The 20,813-nt window shown below is 38.2% G+C and overlaps 1 protein-coding gene across 3 annotated transcripts in view; it reads right to left on the bottom strand.

The window, feature by feature from the left end:
* Window positions 1-20,813, bottom strand: part of EPHA3 (EPH receptor A3) — a 300,651-nt gene that overhangs the window by 55,162 nt on the left and 224,676 nt on the right. For 2 of the 3 annotated variants that reach the window (XM_054046029.1, XM_054046037.1), the window contains exons 6-10: window positions 15,968-16,092; window positions 11,267-11,429; window positions 7,105-7,207; window positions 6,563-6,630; window positions 24-149 (exon numbers count right to left, since the gene is read on the bottom strand). In XM_054046029.1, the coding sequence (XP_053902004.1) occupies window positions 24-149; window positions 6,563-6,630; window positions 7,105-7,207; window positions 11,267-11,429; window positions 15,968-16,092 (585 nt within the window). The remainder of the gene's footprint in view (window positions 1-23; window positions 150-6,562; window positions 6,631-7,104; window positions 7,208-11,266; window positions 11,430-15,967; window positions 16,093-20,813) is intronic. The other variant, XM_054046033.1, reaches the window with a different exon arrangement.

Here is a 20,813-nt window from a genome sequence, read left to right as displayed (position 1 = left end):
TTGACATTAATTATGGCTGTTACCTGCTCCGACAACTTTATCAATTGATATAGTGGTAGCGTCTAGTTCCTTGGCAAATTCATGGACAGCCTGATTGGGGTCCTCGTACGTATGTGGATCTACATAAGTTCTGAGACCTGGGAGTTTTACTGTTAAAAAAGGGAGAGGAAAAAAAAAACATTACTTGGTGTTAATTACTCATACCTAGGGAACCAAATGAGAGCATAAACTGCAACATATGAACCTGGCAAATCACTATAGTAATAAAAGGGCCCATTACTTCCTCAGATTGAACATGTGAAATGAGCTTCTTTTGAAGGTTTCTGAGATTTCAGGTATTAATAACATGGACATGAACTTGAAACTCAGAAACAAATACACTTTTTCATGTCATTAATGCATTTATTTGTATGTAGATACCATTAGGTTTGAAAGGATGCTTTTAAACTCACCTGTACTTGATAAGCTTGGTGGCTTTTTGAATATTAAAGCTCAATCTCATTAAGTTCTCTCTCTGTTGAGAGGCTTCTTTACACTTACATTTTTGGGGGTAGCACACAGAGGCAAGGCCTCAAATGCATATGATAATACTGCAGTGTAACATGAAGAGCTCTTAAAAAAGATTCTACAGAACACTAATTTCAAACATTTTAGCTCTGAATAGTCTCAGACTTCCAACTGGATGCATTAGAAAAGACGGTGGAAATAATTAGCACTCTATAAGGATAGTGGCAGATTGTTGTTATTTAGCTTTAGTGACACTGCTCTACAGCCAAAATGCTTCTGAAATAAATGTAGTCAAACTTTACTAATTCTGGGTCACTGAGAACGAAAATGATGCTTAAAATTGTTGATTGGCTCTAGTTTTCAAGATATGCTATTGGGTCAGTATATACGACCCTTGACTTGGGAATGGCGGAGGATAAGTGAGTTATAAAGGGAAGGGATCTCAATTTAAACCAGAAATGACTAAAATACATCTTTGACTGGATCTATGAATAAATCTATGACTGGGTTTGGACAGTACTTGCTTTTTAGGCAAAACAATGAATGATGCAATCTGAAGCTGGTATTGCATCATACATGATATGAATTGCATCATGTTATTCCTAGAAGTCATGGATGATGCAATCATAATGAAGCTTACATCACTCTGCTGAACAAATTGCCCTATATCAGCTCTAGAAATCATACAGTGTTGTGCTCTCTTATTTGTCAGTGTTTCATTTTGCAAAGGGACACATTTCTGTTTAGCCAAAGTGACCACAGATGCCTCGTACGTGTGTGAACAGCGCAGATAACTTCTGCTATGTTTGTGGTGAAGTGACTTTTGCATCACAAAAGCGAGTATAACCACTATAGTTAAGAAAGCCTATCACCTTTATTTTGGCTGCAAAATTGGAGATCTGGACAAGAGGTGGGCCTCACACATATGCTGCAACACTTGTGCAACAAATCTTCGCCAGTGGTTGAACAGGAAAAGGAAATCTATGCCTTTTGCAGTGCCAATGATTTGGAGAGAGCCAACAGATCATACCAGCAATTGTTACTTCTGCATGGTGCCTCCAGTTGGGAAAGGTGTGTCAAAGAAGAAAAAGTGGACTGTGCATTATCCAAACATTCCATCAGCTATACGCCCAGTACCCCAAGGAGAAGGATTGCCGGTTCCTGATGCACCAGAATCATTCTCACTTGAGTCAGACGAGGAAGAGGAAGAGGATGAAACTTCTGGTCCTGAACCATCAATGTCACAGGACCCACATTTTCTCACATCCTCCTCCTCTGAACCACACCTCTTAACACAAGATGAACTGAATGACCTTGTCAGGGATTTGGAACTACCCAAGAGTAAGGCAGAGCTGATGGGCTCCAGACTACAGCAGTGGAATCTCCTGGCAGGTGGTGTTAGGGTTTCCATGTTCCGTGACCGTCCAAAGGATCTTGTCCCATTCTTCTTCATGGAAGGTGATCTTGTAGCCTGCAACAACATCGATGGTGTGATGGCAGCCCTCAACATCGTTCACAATCCAGATGAGTGGAGACTGTTCATTGATTCATCGAAGACGAGTCTTAAAGCTGTTTTACTGCATAATGGCAATGTTTTACCATCAATTCCAGTTGGTCATGCAGTCCATATGAAGGAAACCTATGACAACATGAAACAACTTTTGAGGTGCATAAACTATGACCGACATCAGTGGCAGCTTTGTGGCGATTTGAAGGTTGTTGCTTTCTTGCTTGGTCTGCAGACTGGATACACAAAGTCCTGCTGTTTTCTCTGCAAATGGGATAGTCATGCAAGAGATTCCCACTACATCAAGAAAGATTGGCCACTCTGACAGTCATTGGAGCCTGGGAGGAAAAGTGTTCAGCATCCACCACTTGTTGAATCAAGGAAGATTTTGTTACCACTCTTACACATCAAGCTGGGTCTGATGAAGAACTTTGTCAAGGCCATTGACAAAACACAAGCAGCTTTCAAGTACCTCCGTGGAAAATTTCCAAGGTTAAGTGAAGCTAAGATAAAGGAAGGTGTCTTTGTTGGTCCTCAGATTCGTGAACTTCTTCGAGATGATGCATTTGACCATGCACTGCGTGGCAAGGAAAAGACGGCATGGAAAGCCTTCCAGTTAGTGGCAATAAATTTTCTCGGAAACAACAAGGCAGACAACTACAGGTTGTTGGTGGAAAACCTCCTCAAGGCATACAAAAGCCTTGGTTGCAACATGTCACTAAAGATACATTTTTTGCACTCTCATCTAGATTTTTTTCCACTGAACTGCGGAGCAGTGAGCGACGAGCACGGCGAGCAATTTCACCAGGACATTGCAACAATGGAGAAACGCTATCAGGGCAAATGGAGCCCATCAATGCTTGCAGACTATTGCTGGACAGTGACAAGAGATGCTCCATTTGATGAATACAAGAGATAAGCCAAGAAGCACCAAGTAGACACTGAATAGGACTAAACTATGTACATAATAGTTTTTTGCCTTTTGTTTCATAATACATTTTATTTATATAACCCTTTTGCTGATTTTTAAAGTGTTACATAAACAGGACAGGTGAAATATTATCATGTAAAGCAATCATAAACACATGAAAAGACCTAGGTTTACAATTTATGATTAAAACTCTACTATCTACACAATGTACATAGACATAAAATGTAAAAACTTAAATATCTTAGAAACAGTAGCCAATCAGTTGTTTTAATTGTCATATTTGAATTCTGCACATCAAAATACATAATAAATAGCACATTTTATCTCTGAAGCAGACGACTTCTCAACAATTGTAGACCAGTGTAATGCTGATACCAACATTATCATATCATTGCCTTCCACAGTTTTCTGGTCTGTGGTTATCTGTTCATCCAGGGCAAGCAGTAGAATCAAATGAATGCTTGGGACTGTATGGGTTTTAGGGGCAAGTCACAAGTTGACCTCATTATTCCTTCCAGCAGCCGGGCGGGAGAGAGGGGAAACACATTCCAGATTCCCCCCCTGCCTCTGGCAATGATACTAGAGGCAAGCCATAGCCTTATTCCGCTTCCCCTGCCACTTAGTCATGGGCCGCTCCTGCTTGGGTCTGATAAATGAATACAGGCCAGTTGTACAATTTAAGTAAGATGTTTCTTTAACAACAAGTAAAATAACTACACACTCAGGAGTATCCTTTCCAAGTATGGCCCTACAGATTGTGTCAGACCTGTGCTCCATTTAAAATATGCTTTGCAGTGAGAGAGAGAGAGAGAGAGAGAGAGAGAGACAGAGACAGGGAGACAGGAGTGGGGGAGGGAAAGAGACCTTTCCAACGTCAGGTAGAATGTGGCATTATTTTAACAAACCATTACAAATGTCTTCTTGCAAAGCTTATGAAATATCAATTTTAAGAAGATTTATTGGCCTCAGAACTGACAGAGAAATTACAAGAATGAGTTCCCGTGCTAATTGCCTCTAAAACAATGCAAACTAAGAGTCATACTCTGAACAGAAGGGCTGTGTGTGTGTATACTATAAATACTGAATGTGTTTCCCTAAAGGGTCTGATGATTAAAGAATCATTCACAAGTAAAACAAAAAGTAATTGGCCGTATATTGCTGTTGGTAAAAAAAAAATCTCGTAAATGCTCCTTTCCGTCCAGTTTCAATGTATGTTACAGGCTCCCTCATACCCCCCCAATAAAAATAACAATTAAAAGCTTCAGCATGGTGGGGGGTTTGGCTGCTGATTTTTAATGCTGACCCCAGAGGTTCTCAAGATCAGGCGATGGTGACTGCAAGGAGAATAATCCCTTCACACCAATAATTAAGGGCAGCCCGTATAGTAACTGGGTTCTGTCATGAAAAAACAGATAATAAACACATGCACATGTGTTAAGCTGTGCTACTTTACAGCTCATTCTGTGCAAACATAATAATTTACATTTCCATTTTACCAGCATGAACTGCCCAAAGGGTAGCAAAAAGTAGAAAGGGCCTAGCTAAAGTGGGCAAGGGGTGAGGATCTGAATAGGTGAAACATTTCTTGTCCTTTGAGGTACTATTATAGGATTTGTAATAAGGCTGCAGGGAATAGTTCATGGCTGGAGCTTTTTTTTTACGTAATTCAGAATTAACTGACTGAAGTAGACCAGCTGCTGTATTTAAGATGCAGAAAGTTTATGACAGCCATGGAAGTTATTTTATCCTCTTGCAGTTAATACAAGAGAATTTTTGTTTCTTTGAATAAGACTGTAAAATAGCAGAAAAAAATAAAGTTTCAACAGCCACATGCGCACACACAAAAAAATCCTGACTGCTATAATGTGTGTGTATAATCAGTTACTGCTTTTAGGATATTTCTCAGTAAATTTATCAAAGCTCAGAATACGTGACCTATTGGATTCTTACCATATCCTCAGGATCAGAATGACACTACTCAGAAAACAGTACATAGATAGACAAAGCCAAATTTAAAGCAGTATAATCCACAGGAATGTAAGTGCACTGACAAGTTTAAGAATAGTGATTGTGACATTCCATTGTGGGGGGGTGGAGGGGGGGAGTAGGGAGAGCAAACCCTGACCTGTTATTTGTCCATGACACTTTTAGTTAATGGTGGCTTTTATTTTATAACCTAATTAAATTTGAGTGATGAAGCATTAATGTTATGGGACACATACAACTATATAGATTGTTTTAGCCTAGTTTGTTAGCTGTCAACATGCAGCACTAAACAATCTGATATCACAGCCTGTGTGTTCCATGAAATGGGGCAGGAGGCAGAGAGAGAGAGAGAGAGAGAGAGAGAGAGTGTATGTGCACGCGCGGTTATTGGAGAAGAGATGGCTCCAGACAAAATGTATAATATGAACTACCCCAAGCATCAAAGGCCCCATTGTGACTGTAATTAGGAAGCAGTTCTAATTTCCAGCTAGTGCAAGGGAACACTATTGTGGGAAAAGGTCATTTAATTTTTACTTCGGATACTACTACCTACTACACCAAACCACTGTCTTGTGAGATGGTAATGTCACTGCTATGCGCAAAAGGGTACATAAAGAGGAAAGCCATTTAGCCATAAACTAAAATAACCTTAAATTGCAATTTGCTACACAATATAAATACAAGATACCATATTCTTTACAGTGCTGTTTTGGGGCCTTCATTTGTAGATGAAGCTGTTTAAAAACAGACTATGCACTTATTCTCAGAATGGACTAAGTGCATGAGAAACTGTTTATGAATGGTGGCTTCAAAAATCATGTTCTTTTCTGCCAGAATCATAAACACAAAAATAACTTGAGTAATTAGCTTTAAGATGTTACAAGGGTGTCCAAAAGAGGCCTTAGACCAGACAAGATCTTGTATCTTTATAAATCGCTATTTGATGATTGTAAAATAAGGCCCTGATGTAAAGACTACTGAGATCAATGGGAAGACTCCCATTCTCTTCAATAGGCTTTGTCAAGCCCTAAGAGAGCACAACTAAATGCTTCACTCTTGTCAACTGGCTTCCATGCATTAAGACATTACACAGAACACGTTCATTAAGCACATTGAAATTTGTAAATGACACCACACTTAGCAGGCATTCCTGTCTTCAGAAACTGCTCCAAAATCTCTTTCAATAAATTGAACCTAATTCAAATCGAAGTTTATTAGCAGACCAACTTTGTCAAGTAAACTGTTTTTGTTGGTCAAGATAGGATTCACTGTTTTTGTTGTTTGCTTCGGAAAATGTTATTTAGATGTCACCAATGGTTAATAATAAGGCAGTTGATGCTATGCTTCGCATTTCAGTAATGCACAGTTTAATCGATGTAGTATTACTAATCACATGTATCATTTGAGAACAGCTAACACTTTTTTGTTCATTACTAATCTGACCCTGGAGGAAAGAGGTTGAAACAAAGATTAATTAGTGGGGAGAACTCTTCTCCACAAAAGAAAAAAAAATATTTTCTCCCAATTGCATTTCAATTTATTAGTTTCCTTTTTATTTAATCTGAAAAAACATCAGTTGTCTTAGGGATTCACTTTGTAAAACAGGAAATTATAAGTCTTCAGTAACTTACAATGTCCATTACCAAAATGCAGCCTCTTCTCATCAGCACCATGTTTAGATTTGTTATAGCCACAGAATCTACAAGCAACAGAGAAAAAATATGAAGAAACATATAAAAGTTTATATGTTAATTGCATATGGAAACAGAATAAAATGTTTTCCCTAAACAATTAAATGCCTGTTTGAAAGTTTAATGATATTTACATTCTCTGTACCCTACAGAGGCACACTATGTTCTCAGGGAATACAAGGCAATTGATTAATGAGAGGATTTGGTGATTTTTGACCCCTACAGTTTAGTTCTACAATTGCCTAAGAATGTGTTTGTAGCATTTTTTAACAACTACTATATGATTGGTGCTGCTATTGTTAGCAGGCTCATTACAGAATATGCAACAGTGCTTTGAGCTGGTAGGCTGCACACGATGGGAAGGTGAAGTCCAACTATTTTACTGCCTGACAGCATTTGATTGACTGTGCTCATCAAGTCACCATGGCAGATGATGGAAAATGGAAGTAGGTGTAAATGTCTAAGACAGATGATGAACTAACCTCCCAATCAGGACGTACACCACGACTGTGAGGAGAATAATTGCTACGGCAGCTGAAATGGCAATCATTACAACCTGGCTATTTTCGCTGGAGATGGAGAATGCTGGAAAGTTAAAAAATAATGTAAATAAATTAAAAAAATGGCATTAAACACATCACAGCACACAAACCCAGGGCAGCTAATAAATTAGGTAACCGCTGCTTTGTTCTGAACTTTGAAAACACCTTCCTGCCCTATTCTTAAGTAATTCTTCATCATATACAAACATATGGAGAGAAAGGGAAAGTTCCCCTCATTGCCTTTGCAAATTTACAAAGTTTTTTTCTGATAAAAAATATTATTGTTATTGTTATGGATGCTGCTGCTGCTAATATCTATTATTGTCATTCCTGAGGAAGGATGACATTTTTAGGGAAGAAGTCCAAGCAAGTCAATACCTATAATTATTATTTACACTTCTATAAGATAATGTAGCTGAGGATCTCAAAGGAATTTAGTGAGCTAAGCCCCATAATATCCTTGTGAGGCAAGAGATTATTATCCTAATTTTACATTTGGGAAGAAACTGGATCGGAAAAATGCCTCTTCAGAATTGGGGCAACAAGTTTGTGGGCTGTTGAGCAGAGGGAAATGGAGAGAAGGAGCTCCAAGATGGTAAGAATCTATAAATGAATTCAGGGAAGCAACTCACTATGAGGTTCAATGGGGAAGAACTCCTTAGTGATGGCTCAGTTTCTACATTGAAAGAAGTCACTATGCATTATGGGCATGACCTACCTCATGTTCCACAGATTAGAGACATACAACAGGGCTTGTGTGGCCTTGGTAGCCTAGTAATTGTGATCAAATTGTGGGAAATTTCATATCTACCCATATAAAATGTACAGCTATTATGGTGATATATATTTATAGTTGTGGCCTGTCACCTCTTCTCCAAAAGGTATTGGTCTTCTTCTTTCTATTTATCTTACAGTGGCATCTTCAATGTATACATATTTTAATCATGTTAAAAACAACCTAAAATGAACAGAAGTGATCTTTTCCCCCTTATCATTGCTACCATTAATGCCTTTTTCTTGGTACTCCTTGTTTGTCAGTTATGCTAAAAGATGAAGGTCACCACAATAACCATTTGAAACGAAGTGATTTTAAAACAAGGAGCTCAGTTATTTCCCAGAATAAGAGCTGGGTGAAAAAACAGTTCACATACCTCAAACATGTCAAGTGCAAGACCATTTGGCTTCTTGCTAAATTTCTGTGTTTATTTTTATGACATTGTAATCTCTGAACAGAATGTTTCTTAAACCTCAGACTCTCAATCCTTATTACAAGTCTTGTATCTTTATAAATTGCTATTTGGTGATTGTAAAATAAGGCCCTGATCTAAAGACTATGAGATCAATGGAAAGACTCTCTAGTGCCCCAACTACAAATAAAGGACTCATACTTGCAAATGTTTACTTATTTCAGTAGTCCTTACATTAACTGTGCCAATGACTTCAGTCAGGATACTTATGTGATTAAAAGTGTGCCGGATATAACCCCACAAGAGAAGAGTTAATTCATTAAATTGGATTATGTTATTAAATTATTGAAAGAAAAAAATTAATTTCTCTTGGAACTTCTTACACTGGATGTTTGTTTTATGCTCAGAGGGTGTAAATTGCTCATGTGCACAGGACCAGTATAAGGTCTGTGCACTACTTTGCTCCCATGTATATGGTGCATTGGCCTGGAATAGGTACCCTGAACTCTGCAGGACGGGTGACCATTCTGAAAACATTTTCATTCCATTCCCAGACTGAAATTTTATCTTGCAAATTTTTCAGCTGGATTTTTTTTTAAAATAAGCTTTTTTTTGGTTAACTTTTTGAAATCTGTCATTTTTGAAAAAAAATCTACCCGGTTAGTAAGCTGACTAATTAAAACTTGCAAGGCAAAATACCCTGGAAAATGATCAGTGGAAAATGGGCCATATTGCCTGAAAGGGCCACATAACAGATGACAAATGACAAATAAAAACTGACAACTGGGCTGAAGAAAACCAAGCTAAACCTTTCTTCTAAAGTTACTGTAAAAAAAAAAAATAAGGAACATTTAAAAAAAGAAAGAAAAGAAAATCATTTGGCAAAATGTTTCACGTTCAAATAAAGCCCATTTATGACTTGCCCCCATCCCCCACCCATCTCTAGTTGCGCGGCTCAAACTGTTTTTCCAAGCAAAAATGAAGGGGTATTGGCAGTTCAATTTTCAAACGTGGAAGAGTGCTGCACTGAAACAGAGCATTCTAACAGCCCGCATAGGTAATTTTGCTCATGTAAAGAGTCTCATTGTGACTCACTGCAAACTATTTATGCATGCAAAGGTAAACTGGTATTACTCACGTGACCAAAGTTATGCATGTGCATAAATGTTTGCTTGACTGGGGCCTAAGTATCTAAGGTCTCGATTCAGCATTGATTTCAATGGAATAACTCGTTCTTAACGTGAGATACATACTTAGTACACTGCTATAATCAGTATCTAAATGCACAGCTTGTGTGCCTACATACTGATCTAAGGCCAGATCTACACTACAAACTTACATCGGTATAACTATGTTGTTCGGGGGGATGAAAAATCCACCCTCCCCCCCGCGCGACCCAGTCATACCAACCTAATTCCCAGTGTAGATAGCACTATGTCAATGGAAGGGATTCTCCCTTCAACATAGCCACTGACTCTTAGCCCTAGTCTACACTACAAAGTGAGGTTGATGTAAGCTACCTTACATCGACCTAACGCTGCAAGTGTTTACAGTAAAATGTAGCTCCCACCAATGTAACTTGCCCACTCCACCTCCGTGAGCGGCATGGCGCTTAAGTCGATGCAGTTAGGTCGATGCAGTATCAGTGTAGACACTGCGTTCCTTACATCAACAGTTGCTGCCTTTCAGAATCTATCCCACAATGCCCCACACTGACAGTTAAATCAGTGCAAGCGCTCCTGGTGAGGATGTGCACCGCCAACACAAGACGCACAGTGTGGACATGCAAAAGCAAATTAATTACTGCAGTGGCTGTATGTTGACATAACTTAGATCAACTTAATTTTGCAGTGTAGACTTTCCCTCCTGGAGGTGGATTAACTACACCAAAATGAGAAACACTGCCATCAGCACAGTAGCACCACTGCAGCGTTTTAAGTGTAGTCATGCCCTTAGAATTGAAATGTAATATTTGGACAAGCTACTACTGACCCTCTATTTGAAAACTGGGCCCAAAGTTTCCTCAGAGGAGAAACATCAGGAAAGGTACACTGGTCACCATAACTTTTAGTGTTGCTTTTAAAAACATCTCTAAGTCTTTAAAATTGCTCTTTTGACTTTCTAACTTCAGACAGGACCAGATCTTTCAGTGCTAATGGAACAAATAAAATAACCACTCAACTCTGTACTACTTTAGTAGCTCCATCTAAAACACTCAAAGTGTTTCATAAAGGCTAGTGATTAAACCTCATATTGCAACTGTCAGGTGGATAAGTATTGTCTCCACCTTATAAAAGAGAAAACTGAGTCACAGCATTAAATGACTTGTTTAAGGGTCACACAGAAATTTAGTGGCCGATATGGGAATAGAACTTCCATTGTCTAAATCCAGCCCTGGGATTTAACTGAAACACCATCCTCCTTCTCCTGATTATACCAAATTCACCTCATGGCTACTTAAGGCAAGCAGCTATGCTCCTCGGTGATGAGGATAATTATGCACTGACTTATGGGAATAGAGGAAAAATGAGACCCTCATTCTCTTGGAGCACTGAGTTTTTACAGTTCGCAGAGTGAGGCAACAAGCTTGGAATATTATGACATTATTAAGCTGTTACTGTATCAGACTTCCTTCCTCAGCAGGAGCTGCCATCGAGCATAGGATCATATTAATCCTGGCAACAGGAATAAGATAGGACAGGGAATGGAAGAAAATATCACCTGTGCTATTTACAGTATACTCTATACAGCATATTTTAATTTTAATGATAAACTATAAAATTATATAGTTCTATTGCCCCAAAAAGACACATAATAAATAGTTACAAATCACCTTTGCTAAACTAAACTAGAGAGGGAATGAAGCTAGCCATTATTGAGCAGGAAAACACTTCGTCATTTGAAATAATACATACAATCTGGACTGGTTTCAAACTCAAATTTGCGGCTGTTTGTTCCATAGCCAGCTGCAGTCCGGGCTCGGATTTGGAAGACGTAGGTGGTATCAGGTTTGAGGCCACTGATGGTAACGTTGGTTCCTCTCGCTCTCAGGATAGTATAACTTGTCTCTTGTTCCTGCTTTGGGGAAAGAAAACTGCTACATTAAAACCCAACATACTCCAAATCAATTAAAGCAACACCGTGTTTACTACAATATTACCCAAGAAGCATTGTCAAGTTTTTTTCAGTACTAACAATTACGAACTAAGTCAACTTTGTGCAGCCATGCGATTTAAATCATCATGGATCTGCAGATGAGCAAGAATCTCAAATCATTAGGGATTCTTTTACCTGGTACTATATATTCTATTTATGAGACATTTTATTTAACATTTTGCTATTGCTTCGCCTATACTATTCACTTGTTCTATTACATGAAAATGACAATAAAAAATGTTATTTAAAACCCATAAAACCTAGCATCTCCAACTGCACCAAATTAGAAGCCAATTTAAGTCCATTTAGAATCTTTAGTGCCTTGCAGCCCTACAGCTTTGGCTCAGCCTTTACTGCTATATGTTTTACATGGCATTTTTTACCTTTATAGCAATAAGAATAATACTCAAGAACTTTACCTTAGTTTACACACAGGTTAATAGAACTATATAGCACTTAAACTCTGGACCTGAGCTTGCAGCCCTCTCTCATGCCAAAACACCCTAAAGTCAGTGGAGTTTTTGCCTGAGTGAGGTCTGGGCTGTAAGAATCAGAGAGGTCAATGTATCTGCTTTTTTCCCCATCTGCCAAAGAATAATGTGTAATATCCATACTATGTATAGATATATATATTTGTGTGTATGCACATACATATACACACACAAAAAGCACCGTCAGAAAAAAAAAATAAAAACCACTAATCTCTGTACTAGTGTTTTATATATTTATTTTTCTGACTGTGTTTTGTATGTAAAAATAGACAACTTAGCAAGTTTGGGCACATTTTATACCTTGCAAAAAGTTAATTCTGCTAAGAAAATGACTCAGACCCACCTGTAACCACATAGTCCAATGATTTAAACACTTGCTGCTTTATAGTGTTTGTAGTTCTAAGACTGTGCTGTGCTAAAATGGTGTTTTTGGCTTCCTAAAATGGCAGCTGGTTCCCGCCTCAGGAAAAGCCTGGACAGAAACTATACATGCGGGGAGCTGTGAGGAACTCAACTGCTTTCGATCACAGAGGTTCATGTGAAACTCCTAGTTTTTGTTTGTTTGTTTGTTTGTTTGTTTCAAAAGTTGATTTATTGCTTGGAAGACTTCAAACTCAAAGCAAAACTCTGCTGGGTTCACTGAGTTTTGCCAGCTGAACTGAATTTCAAGTGCGTGTTGAGAGTAGGCACACTCACCTAGCTTTGCATTTACTGTAAAGTTTCACAGAGCATTAACATGAGTTTGGAAGGTACTACATATACCCATGAAAGTACTAAATTGAATATTGAAGTATTGATACTGAGCTTGGAAACTACCCTACATACTCTCAGGGCCAAGACATGCTTATTTTACTCATGTGACTACTTCTATTAACTAGGGCTGCCTTAGAGCATATTTACATGACTTTGTAAATCCAGGTCTGTGGGACCCGAGTTTGTGGTCTTGCCGTTTCCAAGCCCACGCTTGAGCGTCCACACCGCATTTGAAATCTGGTTTTACATTTGCTGGGCCCAGGTCTCAGAGTTGTACAAATGTCCATACTGCATTATACAGACCTACCTGAGGTCTGCAGCTTGAGGTGCGTCCACACTGCAAAATGTCAGGGCTTGGACCCGAGTCACAGTGAGACATGGCCTCCAATCCACCCTCTACCCCCTACCTCCCTAGGACCTGAGTAAAACGGATTTGTGTGGACCGAAGGGGGGTTGGTTTCAAACCTGAGTGTGAGCCCGGGCTTAGTGTGAAGTGTAGACACACCTTTAGGGACTCAAATCCCAATTCACAAAAGTACTGAAGCATGTACCAAACATTAAGCACGTGAGTGATCTAATTGACATCAATAAGTATACTCACATAAAAGTAGGCACACATTTAAGTACCTTCCAGAATCAGGGTCTTAAATAGGACTCCTTGTGAGTGCTAATTGGACTAGATTTATCCCTGAAAAATTATCTACAAAAGCCTCTCTCATGGTTCATTTGATTTCAGACTAAGAATGAAAAAGAAATCGGCAATTCATTTTATCTGGAACTTCTGCCCCTCTCAACAAAATAAAGCTTTTAATTAAAATGTTTTAATATACAGTATGATATGTGTATATATAGTTTGAATGGATAGTCAGTTTTATCTGACTTTAAGTTATTTTTACGCAATGCAAATTTTTCCTTATGCATCCAGGCACCCGAGAAGAGAACACATGGTCATGGCTGTATCCATTAATACCACTCAATGCTACTCGGTAAATAAATGTTCAAAACTGTGATATGGTGGATATCATAGTATCTTAGTTTATGGTAAACTGCATAAGACATATGTTTTATATGTCAATTTGTATGTTAATAGTAATCAAATCAGCACAACACCACACACAAGCCTTGGTTTATCTTCCATGGGGGAGGAACTTCAGGAGATATTGCACACTATTCACCACAAGCAGCAAGTATATACAAGAAGAAAAGAGAGTGTTTGCCAGGCAGAACTTTAACCAAACACTCAGTTTGTTGATGAATTAAAAACTTGACCCGCAAAGTGTTTCTACATAAGCATTTCCTCATAGTATACTAGATACCATCTTTAATGGCGAGAAAATCCTGCTGCTGTTAGTTTTTCATGTGCAATGAAAATTGGGCAATTTTAATCTATATTTTATTGAAGGTACTTCAGCTAAGTTTAACATTTATAGTGGCAACATTAGTAAGAGTGAAGGCTATGTTCTTTTTTCATATACATAGTCTTTATACTGTATTAGAAGGAATGTTTTATGTAACTCTTGTGGGCAGCACACATAAGGAACAAAAAGGAGTTGAAACCTCTTCAAAAGCAATATATAAATGCAATAATATCCCCCTTCATCCAGAATCTAAATTGTACACTAGTATGACAACACTTAGAAAATTCACATCACAGAGCTGACCTAGCCCCAAAAATGCGAGAGCTGGAATTTGAATGCAACTTAAATCCGACTGTCTATAACTTGCTCTCTACCCTCAAGATCACAAACAGCTTTCTTTTTCTTTATCTTTTCTTTTATTAAATTAATCTGCTGCACAAATGGCAACATCACTGTTGGGGGCACATCTATCTTAATTGAGTGAAACTGTTATTAACACCTAGTTGCCATATATATCAATGGTACTTCTGGGTACATTTTCAAAACAGCTTGTGCAAGTCATTATGACCAGCCACTGTGTAACATGTACATAGATTTATCCATAGGGGAAAAGTTGCAAATTTTCTCCCCAAATAATTTTAATAACCAGACAGTTGGTTTGGAAGATATCAATATATGCCCAGGTTCTATATATTTGTACATCAAAATAGGGCACCCTTAAGACCTAGAGTAGCAAACTTTTAATAAAAGTGAGTAGACATATTGATTCAGAAGATCTATTTGCATGAATGAGTAATTGTGAGAGTAAGGATTTGCAGGATTGGGCCTTTAGGCCACAATTCAGCAAAGAATTTAAGCATGTGCTTAATGTTAAGCACATGTATCTTTCCACTGATTACAACGGGACTACTCACATGCTTAAAGTCAAGCACATGCTTAAGTGCTTTGCGGAACTGGGGCTTTATTTTGTACTACTCCCGTAGCTGTGCTGGTTTTACAATGTCAATAATGGGGGGAAAGTGGTAAAAATTCACTTTTAACACTTGTTTAGGCAGCTGGCCAAGAGCTAAGTATTTGTACAGATAAGCCCTTTGTTCAATTCACTTGATTTAAACTAATTCAGAATAAGGTACTCTTATTCTGGAATAAGAATGTCCACACATGAAGTTAATCAGGAAGAGTTATTCAGATTTAAATCCACACCCTTCTTTATTCCAGATAAATTTGCATGTGTAGACAAGCCCTGAGACTTCATTATCTTTACAAAATATATGATGTACCGGCAAACCACTTAAAATATAATACTATTGTCAAAATAAATCAAAGTACATTTAGTGGTGCACTTCCCTAGTTTTATTTTCTTCCTTTGCATGTATTCATTTATTCACTAATTAGCAAAATTCAGTCATTCACAATGGGTCTCCCAGTCTTTACACTGCATTACTGGAGTGATGTAAATTGTAAACAAGACACTAAACAGAGAGATCTAATTCCTCTCAATTCACTTTTTTGCAAATATTGTTTATGCTGCACTGAAACACCAGCTCATTAGTACATGCTTATTTGAAGCATAATATATTTAAGTAAATACAATGGAGAAGAAAAAGGCTGCTTTACATTTCACCTGTTTTAATCTCTACACTAATTTTGGAGCATTCTGACATGAATTTGATGCACAACACTACTTACCAGCTTTTTTCAGATTCTCATCATATTCTCCCTATTATTATTAAATTGAACAGTGTCAATATTTAGTTGCCACTGCAAGTGAGTGAATGGGTGCAGCCTACCAGCTTTAGTGAAGGGAAGAAGAAATTATTTCATTACACACACCTCCCCTTCAATCCTTTCCTCCCACCTTTTCGTAGTACTTGACCTCGTAGTCCAAGATGATGCCGTTAGGCTGCTCGGGTTCTTGCCAAGACAGAGAGACACTATTTCGGGATGTCCGGTCTTTCCTAATTATTGTGATGGGGGATGGGGCTGTAAGGAGAGGAAGGTAGGGGAGAGAAAAAAAAACAAATGGAGTTTATCACTGTTCTAATCCTTGGCAAGGAGGTATTGTTTCCATTTAAAAGACTCCTGAGTATAGGCCTGGCCCTGTATCAACACTCAGCAGCTGGATTATAGTCTTGGTACACATGTCTTGAAGCATACTGGCCTGAAGGAAAGTGAGCTGAGACTTTCTGTTACTGGTGGACTAGTGGCAAGACAGCAGATGTTTTCAATCCGTTACTATAATGTAAGCAATAAAATACATCTGATATATTAAAAAAAAAAAAACCAAAATAATGGTACTACCTATTTGTTACAATGTTGCAGCATTATTATTACCAGGCTCCGCAGATCATTGATAACGTTTTCATATGCAAGGATATAACAGGACTGGAATACATTACATACAAGGAGTCTCATGGCATCCATAGTTAATAATAATCAGCAGCATATTGCGGAATACATCCTTTTTTATGAGAGTATTTAGTAAGGATTCCCCTGATGCAAATTGTTCCCACATACATCACATTTCCTTTACAGTGTTTCTTTTAAAATAAAAAATCTAAAATGCAAAGTACATGTGATTAAACTTACACTGCCAGTAATTTTATTTCTGAGATACATTAATCACAAGTATGGATGACAAGCTATGGCATGCCACCCACTAATCCACTATCCAAAACCTGGAAGTACTAGAGGTCTGGCAGTAAAAATCCTGATCTCATGAGATTTCCAACATAAAGAATTTCAATTAAGCTTCAGACCACCATTTTTTGGATGCTTTTCCAAACCAGTGCTGAAATCCTGGACTCTTGAAATTTAAGGCAAAGCTTCCATTTACTTCACTGGATCCATTCTTTCAAAGATTGGCCATCATCAGTTAGGAGAGGTAACTCAGCAACTATGATATTTTTGCTGTTGGTAGATTTGTTAGTTTCAGCTATTATCCATCCCCAAGTATTAGCATAATGCTGTTATGGTTGGATTTCCAGTGCTGCAGGAGAACTTCTAAATGCCAGACAAATTGTTCTCATAAAAATTAAATAAATAAACCAACCCCCCCTTTCTAATCATACTTGGTTTTGCTAACATTGAAAAAATATATCCACCCCAGCCAAATGTATGTACTCTATATTCTGTATTTTTATATTCAACCCCGTTCTTTGCAATATACTCCCTAACAACATTTGCATTTCAGAAATACTCTCTCTTCATTCAAATCTAAGTAAACCTTTATCTTGCAGCAATTAACTATTAATGAATCTGGAGTTTTGGAGGATGGGGTGGGGTGGGGGGTTTTATCTTAATTTTACTTACATTGACCAGATCTACAAGCTCATTGTGCTTGTTGAAAAGCATTAAGCGAGGTATATAGGATTGGTTTGTAATGTATATCCTTGAGTAATTCCACACTTTCATAAGTATAGGCCACTGCTAGAGGCAAAGTATCAGTGTGATTAGCCTTTTGGACAGTTGTAGTATAGCAAGTGCTATGTTAAGTCAACTCCTCCTGCTTGCTGCTTTTATGCCCTTGTAAGTCATTTTTATGCCCTTCTAATTAATGATATTTGTCATTTTTGTATTTGAACAGAATATCAAGCCCAGTACCCCATCTGGTAATGTTTCCCATTAAGTTAACACTCACAAAAATTAATAGTTAATAAATGATTAACAGAAATGGCTTTTCTCTGATAAATTATCGTAAGATTTACTCTAATGTTTTGTTGAGACAGACCTAAATAATCATAAGTGCTGTGTTAAAGCTTTCTTATAACAGTGTGTTAGTTATTTTAAACTTATTTATACATCTCTGTGGATGTTACAAGTAACACATCTCACACCAGTTTATTAGGCCTTGGCTACACTTACCAGGTAGTTCGACGGCTGGAAATCGAAGTTCTGGGTTCGACTTATCGCGTCTAGTCTGGACGCGATAAGTCGAACCCGGAAGTGCTCGCCGTCGACTGCGGTACTCCAGCTCGGCGAGAGGAGTACCGCGGAGTCGACGGGGGAGCCTGCCTGCCGCGTCTGGACCAAGGTAAGTTCGAACTAAGGTACTTCGACTTCAGCTACGTTATTCACGTAGCTGAAGTTGCGTACCTTAGTTCGAATTGGGGGGGTAGTGTAGACCAAGCCTCAGAAAAGCGTTTGCTATGCATTTATCAATAGCAATTTACATTTACACAGCTCCTCTCTATCCTATGGATCCTGAAGAACCTTAGAAACTATATACACATAGCAGTTAACTGGTATGTGCACTGGTACTTGTGTGGAATACATGGGAGGGGAAATTTTAATCATAGCAAAAATATTGTTAGACAAACTTCTTTGACGGGGTGGCAGGCCTTGTGGATGGGGGGAGGTGGTGGATGTGGTGTATCTTGACTTTAATAAGGTTTTTGATACTGTCTCGCATGACCTTCTCATAAACAAACTAGGGAAATACAACCTAGATGGAGTTACTATAAGGTGGGTGCATAACTGGTTGGAAAATCATTCCCAGTTATCAGTGGTTCACAGTCATGCTGGAAGGGCATAATGAGTGGGATCCTGCAGGGATCGGTTCTGGGTCCGGTTCTGTTCATTATCTTCATCAGTTATTTAGACAATGACAGAGAGTACACCTATAAAGTTTGCAGATGATACCAAGCTGGGAGGGGTTGCAAGTGCTTTGGAGGATAGGATTAAAATTCAAAATGATCTGGACAAACTGGAGAAATGGTCTAAAGTAAATAGGATGAAATTCAATAAGGACAAATGCAAAGTACTCCACTTAGGAATGAACAATCGGATGCACACATACAAAATGGGAAATGATTGTCTAGGAAGTAGTACTTCAGAAAGGGAACTGGGGGTCACAGTGGATCACAAGCTAAATATGAGTCAACAGTGTAACGCTGTTGCAAAAAAAGCAAACATCATTCCGGAATGTATTAGCAGGAGTATAGTAAGCAAGACACGAGAAGTAATTATTTCGTTCTACTCCATGCTGATTAGGCCTCATCTGCAGTATTGTGTCCAGTTCTGGGCGCCACATTTCAGGAAATATGTGGACAAACTGGAGAAAGTCCAGAGAAGAGCAATAAAAATGATCAAAGGGATAGAAAACATGACCTATGAGGGAAGATTGAAAAAATTGGGTTTGTTTAGTCTGGAGAAGAGAAGACAGAGGGGACATGATAAAAGTTTTCAAGTACATAAAAGGTTGTTACAAGGAGGAGGGAGAAAAATTGTTTTTTTTTTAACCTCTGAGGATAGGACAAGAAGCAATGGGCTTAAAGCAAGGGTGGTTTAGGCTGGACATTAGGAAAAACTTCCTGTCAGAGTGGTTAAGCCCTGGAATAAATTGCCTAGGGAGGTTGTGGAATCTCCATCATTGGGGATTTTTAAGAGCATGTTGGACAAACACCTGTCAGAGATGGTCTCAATAATTTAGTCCTGCCTTGAGTGCAGGGGACTGGATTAGATGACCTATCGAGGTCCCTTCCAGTTCTATGATTCTATGGATCTTTAATGTCCACACAAAGAACTGGTCTCATCTGAAACATTCGACCCACAGCATATTACTTAACTACAGCTGGCTATCCCAGGATCTTGAACCTAACCTGCCAAGAAAACCAGGAATTTGAAACCTGATGTTTAAACTACTAATCTGCCCCCTCTAAAAGGGCTGCAAATGTTATTTCATTAATATATATATATATTAACCTCCAGCTCCTGCAGAAACAGCTTATCTAGTTTGGGAAAGGGTTATTTGTTTTTAAATGGTAAACTTAATTCTCCATGTTTTGGGGCAGACAGAAGTTTAAAGAATAATAAAGAGCAATTTACTTTCCAAAGAAATGTTCTGTCCATTTTCCATATAATCTTGGCATGGGGTTTCCAGTCTGTTCTTGGAAATAGGGGACGAGTTTAAACTTCTTAGGTCCTTATTCAGGAAATCATCCCTATTCAGGATACCACTTGAGCACATGCTTATGTCAACTGTAGTTAATGGGACTTAAACACATATTTAAAGTGAGAAGAGTCAGTCAAAGGTAATTGACAGTATAAACTATTTTAAAAAAGAATGAGATCAGACTTTAGGTTCTTTAAATAACCATAAGAAGGTAGAGATTGAGGATTTCTCTCCAACCTGAACATTCTCAATAATTAGAATAACTTCAGACTGAAGAAAGATGTGTCCTATCAGCAGGATCAGCGGAGAACAGCTTCACATTAAAAAAAAAAAAATCAATTTCTTAACATGCCATTTGGATTTTACTTTCTTCAAATGCTGCCAAAAACAAGCGGTGCTAGAATGTTTTGAATATACTTTGTCAATGGAGACATTTTTGGCTGATGTAAACACAGACAATTTTATCGGTACAGTTTGCTAAAACAGGCATTTTGTGAACTGATTGTGTAAACATTCATTTAACACAACTCAGAGGTAATCTAAATGAAACTGTTTTACTTAGGAAAACGTATACAGATTTCAAGGAAAGACTGTAGGAAAAATGTTTAGGTTAAGACTTGTAATAAACCATGTTAAGACTGCCACGGGCATCATTAGGTGTTGGATAAAGCCTCATATATCAGTGTTCTAATGTTTGTATTGATGGTGTGATGTATCTATTATCATCCTTAACTTTCTCACGATGTAGGGTTTTTTTGTTTTTTGATAACAATCTTATTACATATGTACATCGTGAGTGAGTACTGAGAGA

This window comes from Malaclemys terrapin, chromosome 1, assembly GCF_027887155.1.
Source record: "Malaclemys terrapin pileata isolate rMalTer1 chromosome 1, rMalTer1.hap1, whole genome shotgun sequence".
Lineage (NCBI taxonomy): Eukaryota > Metazoa > Chordata > Testudines > Emydidae > Malaclemys > Malaclemys terrapin.
Note: the sequence above shows the minus strand (reverse complement) of the source record. Positions and strands in the feature narration are given on the sequence as shown.